The 10,588-nt window shown below is 36.3% G+C and overlaps 1 protein-coding gene across 1 annotated transcript in view; it reads right to left on the bottom strand.

Annotated features, from left to right (window-relative positions):
• The window catches only part of CTNNA2 (catenin alpha 2), a 1,156,022-nt gene that overhangs the window by 100,663 nt on the left and 1,044,771 nt on the right, over nucleotides 1-10,588 (bottom strand). The window contains exons 11-12 of the mRNA XM_072406902.1: nucleotides 9,853-10,009; nucleotides 3,560-3,760 (exon numbers count right to left, since the gene is read on the bottom strand). Coding sequence (XP_072263003.1) covers nucleotides 3,560-3,760; nucleotides 9,853-10,009 — 358 coding nt within the window. The remainder of the gene's footprint in view (nucleotides 1-3,559; nucleotides 3,761-9,852; nucleotides 10,010-10,588) is intronic.

Genomic DNA, 10,588 nt, shown 5'->3' with positions numbered 1-10,588 from the left:
TATATATATATATATATATATATATATATATATATATATATATGTTTATCCTTTTTACATGTCTTCCTTCTCACTATCATCCTTCCTAAAGCAGAACTAAACTTATTGTGGGTAATAAGCTTTTTTCCATAATTCCTGATTACAGCCCACTGTTAACTGTTTCTAAGCACCCTACAACGATGATGGCCTTGGGAGCCTATCAATACCACAGCTAAAGCTTCCATTTTTTCTGCCGATTATTTCAGATCCATACTGATCCTCTGACTATTGGGCAGACACTGTCAAAGTTACTTTTGTGTTTGTCATTGCTGCACCCCTCAAATATGCCATCTTTACTGGGAGCTCTTCCATGACCACATTGATCCTGTTAGGCCATTGGGTGACTACTGTTGACGTTAATCCTGCTTGTGTGCAGGAGTTACGTTGTCTCCAAGTTCGAGATCTATTCTTGGCAATGCCATCAAAAGAGTTGCGTTCTATACTTCATTCCTCATTTAATGTAAGCAAAATACAAAAAGCCACCAGAAGCAGGGCAAAAGAGAGATTGCATGTCTCTTTCACTAAAAACCTTTTATTTATGAAAGCTTGCATCTTTAAGAACTACCTATGTATCTATCTACCTATCTATGTATCTATCTGTCTATCTATCTCTATCCAGTATAGAGTAAGTTGTGATTTTAGGCCATGTTAATGAACTCTCTGTCACAAGCTATTTGATGTAAGATAAGTCCTTGGCTGTCTTCCTTTGGTGAAATAACACTGGATGAATAAGTGTTAAGCTTGAAGGGTTCGAGTCTGTGAAAACATTCTGTATTTTCCTCTCCGGTGTGACGGCTTCAAATAGAAAATCTGTCACATATTAAACTTAGGAGAGTTCAGCAATAACATCTGAAATGGAATCACCATCCCTGTCATTTTCACTTAAGAGGAGTCCTTTTTTCCTAAAAAAATATGTAGAGAGAAAATAGTTTTCTCTTTGCAGAGGAAATGTCTAATATGCCACTTTGTGCTGCTCCTGGTTTAGGAAAAAAATAGGAAGCAGGTTGTGAGTGTGAATTGCTTGGAATATAGTAATCCTGTCTGTTTCAAATATCTGTATACAGAAGAAAATTGTATACAGACATCTCAACATTAGTGTTTTGTAATAGGTTGAAGTTTGTCTTTCAGATATAGAAGTTCTTTGTTGCGGATTAAAGGAATTTTTAGAAGGTATTTTAGAATTTAAAAGGTATGTGATATAAATGTAGGGATTATCTACTTCTAGCAAGCAAGTAATATGCTTTATTGAAAATTATTGACCACCAGTGATAGGATGTAGTATATATTCTAATTATAGTATATTTACAAGGGTTTCATTGATGTATATATTGGGCTCTCTTTGTACAGAAGAGTTGTGACTTCAATTGGTTTATTCGTAAAGTGCAACCTGTACAGCATTAAACAAAGATAAAGTCCAACTCTAAAAATATTATTCCCAATTTACCATGATGAAGTCCCAGGTTTTAAATATTGTCTTCATCCCTACAAGGGAGTTAGCCCTTGTTTCCTATTCTTCCTAACATCCATTACCTCCATCTTGTACCCATCAAATACTTAGGAAGCAACATAAAATGTAATGCATGGGATATAAAGCAATAATAACATAACACAGGTAGAACACTACCTAAACGATACTAAAAATCGAAAGAAAAGATTTGGGTTAGAATTTGGCTCCATTGGGGGAATACATTTTAATCCAAACCATACAGGACCCTAGCCTCAACCACACTAGGAAAGCTTAATTCAAGAAGCTTCTTCCTACTCGTTTCTGGCATAATCTTAGAGGAAAGAATGTTGGAATTGAGGGTTTGGCACTGTGGGTATGTGCATGTCATTTAATTAACATTGTTCTCTACTGTTCTTTCTTCCCTATCACTATGTTAGTTCAGCAAAAAAATAAATGTTTATTATTGAGAGAATAAAAGGAAACACATTGGGCCCGTTTTATTAAAGCTCTCCAAGTCTGGAGAGAATACTCTTTCTTCAGTGAAGCTGGAAGATCAAGCAAAACAGGAATGGATCTGGTCCAGGAATCAAAACATTTGCTAGCAAATAGCAAATGACTGAAAAAAACAATTCCAGGTTTGCAGGATAACCCAGCTTCACTGATGAAAGTGTATCTTCTCCAGCCTTGGAGAGCTTTAATAAATTAGGCCCAATGTGTGGTGTTTTGATCCAGGGTTGCTTCAGTTGGGGTTCCAGGTTCAACAATTCATTGTGCCCAAATAATGAGGTCAGCTGACTACCGGACTATACGAATGACTAGGTTCTTTCATCAATGTATTTTTTTCTTCCATGATGGTATGGGCATATCCCAGGATGACAATGCCAGGATTCAACAGGCTCAAACTGTAAAATAATCGTTTACGGAGCATGAGACTTCATTTTCACACATGAACTGGCCATCACAGACTGTAATCCCATTGAGAATCTTTGGGATGTGCCGCAAAAGACTTTAAACAGCTGTCTGACTGCCCCATAATCAATAAAAAATCTTGGTAAAAAAAATAAAGCAACTCTGGACAGAAAAAAATGTTGTGATATTGTAATGGTTGATTGAAATTATACCACTGCAAAGATATTTTGTAGTTACAAAAATATGGGACTATTACCCTTCAAAAAAGCATAGACGATCTATCCCAAATATCCTTGGTAACAAAAAAAATCACATGCAAGCCGCTACATTAAGCACACAGCTACCCCCTGAGGAAGCCTACAAAGGGCGAAACGCATCGGGTAACAACGCTGCGTGCAAACACCCTTACCTATTTAGGTTCTTCGCACATATGGTTTGCTTTTTGCTATACGGAAATGATAATACCACTAAATGGATGATCTATTTCTAGTGTATAGGTACTGGACCTCAAGGAAGAAGGCCATACTGAAATATACTGTACAAGCAAGCAAATATTGCTTATCTTATGAATATTTAAAAATTATCATAAAGATCATTTTTGACAAAAAACCCTGCCTGTCTTTCATGTTCAAATATAAACACTGTATTTCAGTGTTGGCAAATATCCCACCTAAGGCAACTTTACCTTACAAAGATATCTTTCCACACACGTCCCTAGAATCTCTCTTACTTACAATGCAACTAAACAATAAAATGTGTGACTTTCTTTGGCCAAGCATACTCTATGCTGCATGATACATATGAAAAATGTTGGGCAGCAATATTCTGCAGGTAAAACCTTTCAGAAATGTTTCTTAAACTCCCAAGCATCACAAGCAAATTATGGGATTTTTTGGGTACAAGGTTTAAAATAAATTAAAAAAAAACTTTTATTTTAGAAAGTTTAAAACATAAGTAAAACATGTTTTACTTAATTTGCTTGTGATGCTTGGGAGTTTAAGATAATTTATTGGGATGTGGCACACATTCGAGAAACTTTTATAATCTGATCACCAACAAAATAAAAATATATATGCTTTCAGAACATCACATTCTCCCTTGCTAGAGGTTTCTGAATGTGTTTTTGTCCAAGGGCACTCAGAACAAAGAATTCTTTCTGCTCACCAGTTTCAGATAGCAGCTTGGTGGCTTCCAGAACTTTTTCAGTGTAAACTCCTGCCTCATAGTTCTCCATTTCTGCGTTTATAATATGGATTACTCTAGCGGCACGACCTCGGATTGCACCCGCCGTTCTGTCCAAGGTGTCAACATCTCCTTCCTGTAGGGCGATTACACACTTGTTGACGTCCTCCAGTATATGATTCTCTGTAGAAAAAAAAAGCATATTTACACCAAATTTCCAAACATTAATCTATTTCAATTTTTTTTGTTTTGAGCAGACAAAGAAAATAAATTATTTGCAAACTTACAGTAAGTCTCTGGTTGACACATATTGGGATTTAGTGACAGATACATGTCCCAATTTATTCTTTTGGATTAGTGTAAACAGCCTTATTTATGGAAATATTTAAAAAAACCAATATTATTATTATTATTATTTTTTTTATCAAACATTCACTTCTGGTGAATCAGGCACTGTCATTAAAAAAAAAACAAAAAAAAAACATGCACCCCGAAGCTTGACTTGCTGTCAACGTTTGATGAATGTAAGCTTTACTACTCTATAAATACTCCTAACTAATTGCGTAGCTCACTGGTTTCTATTAACGGACTTCATATTTGAAAGGAAGACTGGAGGAAGTACAGGGATTTGCTCAAAAACTTTACAAAAAGTTTTAGGCACTCCAAGCAGGAAGCAGAGCCTAAGTATGTAATAAGTATAAATGACTGCCCCTTTGAATAATTTACTTAGAAACTACTTTTTAAATGTAACATAATGTAACATAATGTAAATCACGCAGATCTCCAGCACATGCAAATTAGGAAAAAAAGTCAAAAACAACTTTTTCATTCCCATTTGAACACTTTTGAACATGGCCCACCTATATATAATGAGCAACATAACATTCTATTTTGTAACTTTTATCATGAAGGTGCAGTAATACTTTAATAATAAAAACGACACTGATCTATCCTGCTGTTCAATATGTTACTGACCAGCGGTGTCTTGTTAATAAGGAGCTTGTTTTGCCAATAGTATTTATTCCTAAAGCTTTAGTAACACAAAATGCTCTCGGCTATCCACAGTTGATATGATTTCAAACAGCATTATCCAAATTTGTTCATAATGGCAAGCATCTGATATGATAAAATCTGGCTGAAACATGTATTGATCCTTGCTTAGAGGGCACATCTAATAAAATGGCCAGACTCTCTTTCCTGAGGTTGCTGTAAAATTGGACATGAAGTGAGCTTTGTGCTAAATGAGAGTAACAAGGTGGCAGACAACCAGTGTCTATCAGCCATTCAGCCAATTGCTTTTCAGCGCTTTTGATAAAGGCCGCGGGATAAAGTAATTGAAGCCCAGAAGTCAGCATGCTTCTGATTCATTGCAACATAACGAATGACAACTTAAATAATTTCAACGAATACCAAGCGTAATTTGCAATCTGAAGAAAATGCTGAAGAGATTGAGTTATAGATCTTAATAAATGTTTGGAGGCTCGGTTAATTATGGTTCAATATCTCCCACTCAGACATCGCCGAGTACCATAACTCAACTGCGCAGTCCATTTGAGTCCACTCCAAGTTACATTACTGATGGTTTTCAGCAATAAAGGACATAGAGACGGCATCATTATAAAGTTATCCCAGTTAAAGAGTAAATAAAACAGTTCTTTGGATCTTCTAAAATTGAGAAGAAAGGGGTTGTGTCAGAGCAGACAGAGCATTGAATGACAGTAGCAGAGATAACAAGCCTGTGTTTAGAATAATCACAGACAAGCTGAATACAAACTCAGTCAAAACAATTTACAAGAAGGATCCATTAGGAAATAAACATCAGACAGAGCCAAATCTAGGACATGAGCAGACAGACTAACCTGATGATTAGGCATAGGCTAAACACCCAGCAGTCTACCCAAGCTTTGCTAAACTGCAAAGGTTTGAGATGCAGTGCTCAGTAACAACCAGCGGATAACAATTCTAGATTGATTGTTACAAGATGATTTATGGACTTTGGAAATATATTTTGCTTTTGTAATGTCTGATGTTACGAGTCCAATTGGATCTTAACTAGTGTTATTGTTTGGATTTGGGCCAGTTACAAAATTTGCCTACAAAATTTCCTACATTTGGGTTAGTTCTGATAGAAGTGAACAAACCTATCACTAACTAACTAGCTACCATATCCTGCTACTTTAGGAAAGATTAAAAATTAGAAAGGAGAACAAAACACAGATCTTTTAGGCAAGGAACTCATGCTAAGCCCTTATGGACTACTTACTTATTGGGTGACCCTATACATGGAGCTATCACACAAGAAGACTATTTGCTTTGATGTTTGCAAATCTATGGCTTGCAATTATTTTTCATACCTAAATACACTATAAAATCAATATTATAATTCTTCTTATTCATCTTGCAAAGCATGATGATACCAGAGTGTTATTGTCCGGAAATGTATTGACTGAATGTATTGAATTTTTGGTACAGAATGTCCTAGCCTAAGACTCCTTCGGACAAACTTTCCATATTTCCTCCAAATTTTTTTCATCTTATCCTATTTATCTTATCTTTTATCTTTAACACAAACCTTCAGTGTAATCCATACATTAGCCCTCCCTGTAACCCCAATGCTAATTACTTTTAGTAATCTTTCTGTTTCTATTGCATTCCTTATTTAAGATCCAATGATTCACTGGATCTTTCTGATTTTCTATGCTGTGCATGGCTGTTGGGTACTTGTCATAGTTTCCTAAAACTCCCTGCCTCAGTATTCCTCTTAAGAGCCTTCCATCTTGATTCAAGCAAGTGCTGGCTCCTGGAAGGATTTATGCAAATTGGGTGAATATCAGCCTGAAGGGGGATTGATTTTTTTTGGAAGATATATACCACTTTAGGTAATGTTTAGAATGTGATGCTGAACCTACATGGTTGAAATAACTGAAAGCCAACAAACAAAAGAGGTGGACTAGGGAAAGTTAGAATGGCACATAAAAGGCTAGATGATGCTGGACATCCTTCACCCAGGAAGTGAGGTAGTCTTTATCTGATTTGTTGCATTTTTATATTTCCAAATTTATATTCCTTGTAATGGTAACACTAACTGCGTTTGTAAGACAAACTCTCACATTGATCCTTCTTGTAAATCATTGCAAACCTAAACTTGATTATACTTGAAAGCCTAACCTTGATCTTCCATGTAACCCTACTACTGAACCCCCGTCCCATAACCCTAACACTGACCCTTTCACACTAACAATAACCCTCTCCGTAACACTATACTGCCCTGAAAACCTAAAACTGACTCTTCCTGTAAGTCATTAATATTAACCTTTCCTGTAGCCAAAGGGCCTGATTTATGAAAGCTCTCCAAGATTGGAGAGAATACACTTTCAGTAGTGAAGCTGAGTGATCCAGAAAACATAATCCCCTGTAATCCTAACATTAAATCTCAAAGTGCAAGGATAATCTATGTAATTAGTTTTTATGTCACCATTATTCTTACTAGGCCTAGATTGTTTGTTTCTTACAGGGATTTTCCTACACAGTCATGTTTGGCATAAGTGGTAGATATTATATTACCATGTTTCTATTGTATGTAAGCACTCTGCTTGTAATGAGGTATTTTTACTTTTGAGGTACCGATTATATCAGAATTATATCTATTATCCACTGGAAACCAGCTACAAAGATTTGTAGTCTATATATATGTTACATGTAAGTGTCCTTGGAGTACATCTAAACAAAGTCCAAGACTCATTCCTCTAAAACTTGACTCTTCGGAAAGCCCAAAAGTCTGTAGAGAAAATGTAAAACCTTTTTGCACCTGTGCACAATTTTGTTCCTTGTCCCAGACTGGAGGCATCAGAAATGAACTTACCTGAGACCGAAAGGAAGTCATCTACTGATGTGATGTCATCTACCGCCTCTGTAAGAACCCGGACTTGCCTTTCCCATCTTTGCTAAACTGCAAAGGTTTGAGATGCAGTGCTCAGTAACAACCAGCTGATAACAATTCTAGATTGATTGTTACAAGATGATTTATGAACAATGGAAATATATTTTGCTTTTGTAATGACTGATGTAACGAGTCTAATTGGATCTTAACTAGTGGCAGTAATAATAATAATAATCCTAACTAGTGTTATTGTTTGGATTTTGGCCATTTACAAAATTGCTTGCACAATTTCCTACATTTGGGTTAGTTCTGATAGAAGTGAACAAACCTATCACCAACTAACTAGCTACCATATCTTTAGGAAAGATTAAAAATTAGAAAGGAGAACACAACACAGATCTTTTAGGCAAGGAATTCATGCTAAGCCCTTATAGACTACTTACTTATTGGGCGACCCTATACATGGGGCTATCACACAAGAAGACTATTTGCTTTGAAGTTTGCAAATCTATGGCTTGCAACCATATTATTTTACATACCTAAATACACTATAAAATAATAGTATATTTATAAATTATTATTGTCTGGAAATGTATTGATTGAATGGCCCTGATTTATTAAAGCTCTCCAAGGCTGGAGAGAATACACTTTCACCAGTGAAGCTAGGTGATCAAGCAAACCTGGAATGGATTTCTTCAATGTAATTTGCTATTTGCTACCAAATGCTTTGAATCCTGGACCAAATCCATCCAAAGTTTGTTGGATCACCCAGCTTCACTGGTGAAAGTGTATTCTCTTCAGCCTTGGAGAGCTTTAATAAATCAGGGCCCATGTATTGAGTTTTTGGTACAGAAAGCAATGTCCTAGCCTCCTTTAGACAAACTTTCCATATTTCCTCGAAATTAATTTTTACATCCTATCTTATCTTATTTACCTTATCTTTTAATATTAGCCCTCCCAGTAACCCCAATGCTAATTACTTTTAGTAATCTTTCTGTTTCTATTGCATTTTTTTTATTTTAGATCCAGTGACTCACTGGGTCTTTCTGATTTTCTATGCTGTCCATGGCTGTTGGGTACTTGTCATAGTTTCCTAAAACTCCCTGCCTCAGTATTCCTCTTAAGAACCTTCCATCTTGATTCAAGCAAGTGCTGGCTCTTGGAAGGATTTATGCAAACTGGGTGAATATCAGCCTGAAGGGTGGACTGACTTTTTGGAATATATATATTTAGGTAATGTTTAGGATGTGATGCTGAACCTACATTGTTGAAATACCTGAAAGCCAACAAACAAAAGAGGTGGACTAGGGAAAATTACAATGGCACATAAAGAGCTAGATGATGCTGGACATCCTTCACCCAGGAAGTGAGGCAGTCTTTATCTGATTAGTTGCATTTTTATATTTCCAAAATTATATTCCTTGTAATGGTAACACTAACCGTCTCTGTAAGACAAAGTCTCACACTGATCCTTCTTGTATATCATTGCAAACCTAAACTTGACTTACTTGAAAACCTAACCCTAATCTGCCATGTAACCCTACTACTGACCCCCCGTCCCATATTCCTAACACTGACTGTCCCTTTAACACTAACAATAACCCCTCCCTGTAACACTATACTGCCCTGAAAGCCTAAAACTGACTCTACCTCTAAGTCATTAATATTAACCTTTCCTGTAGCCAAAGGGTCTGATTTATGAAAGCTCTCCAAGACTGGAGTGAATACACTTTCAGTAGTGAAGATGAGTGATCAAGAAAACATAGAATGGATTTATACAAAACATTTGCTATTTGCTAGGAAAGGTTTTGAATCCTGGACCATTCCAGGTTTGCTGGATCACCCAGCTTCACAGATGAAAGTGTATTCTCTCCAGCCTTGGAGAGCTTTCATAAATCAGGGCCAAAGACTTCACTTTTTACCGTAATCTTAACACTGACTTCCCCTGTAACCCTAACATTAAATCTCAAAGTGCAAGGATAATCTATGTAATTAGTTTTTATGTCACCATTATTCTTACTAGGCCTAGATTGTTTTGTTCTTACAGGGATTTACCTACACAGTCATGTTTGGCATAAGTGGTAGATATTATATTGCCATGTTTCTATTGTATGTGAGCACTCTGCTTGTAATGAGGTATTTTTACTTTTGAGGTACCGATTATACCAGAATTATATCTATTATCCACTGGAAACCAGCTACAAAGATTTGTAGTCTATATATATGTTACATGTAAGTGTCCTTGGTGGACATCTAAACAAAGTCCAAGACTCATTCTTCTAAAACTTGACTCTTCGGAAAGCCCAAAAGTCTGTAGAGAAAATGTAAAACCTTTTTGCACCTGTGAACAATTTTGTTTTTTGTCCCAGACTGGAGACATCAGAAATGAACTTACCTGAGACCGAAAGGAAGTCATCTACTGATGTGATGTCATCTACCGCCTCTGTAAGAACCCGGACTTGCCTTTCCCATTGGTCTTTAAACACGTCCATGTTATCCTGAGCCACCTTACTTTGGGGCCTGGCAGCTAATGTCAGTGCAGCGTTGATCACCTGCAAGAAAAGAAGCTTATGAGGTATAGTATAGGCATGGAGCAAGCACATGCATATCAGGTGATGGACTCTAGTTTGCAATTTTCACACTATTCAGTGTCACAGCTGCTTTTTTTTTATTAATTATGATTTGCAATAATGTAAATCAAGTCTTATCAAGTATGATAAATTAGATTTTTTAGGTTTAGGTTTTTAAGCCTTCCAAAGCCTTTCAAGACCTGAGACAACAATCTGTTCCTCAGCATTTGGTTAGAGAAAAGTAATCTCTGATTTCCCATACCCAACAAATCAGGTTTTTTATGACTAAAACAACAGGATGTTAGAGGAAATCTCATGTAAGGGTTATTGCCAGATTATTTCCCAGTTGATCAAAGAAGTGTCTCCATCGTTTTCCCTTGGTTCCTCCAAGATTTCCCCTTACCTCATTTTTTGTTGATAACTCTAAAACCCAAATGGGGAAACAGATAGCAATACAAACTTGACAGTGGGTTTAGCTAGACATACACCCAATGCTATTTGTGCAAATAACATATAACTATAAATATAATACAGGAAGCCTGTAGTGAATAGTATGACGAG

The sequence above is a fragment of the Pyxicephalus adspersus genome, chromosome 3 (assembly GCF_032062135.1).
Source record: "Pyxicephalus adspersus chromosome 3, UCB_Pads_2.0, whole genome shotgun sequence".
Classification (NCBI taxonomy): domain Eukaryota; kingdom Metazoa; phylum Chordata; class Amphibia; order Anura; family Pyxicephalidae; genus Pyxicephalus; species Pyxicephalus adspersus.
This window is presented reverse-complemented; position numbering and strand designations above follow the sequence as displayed.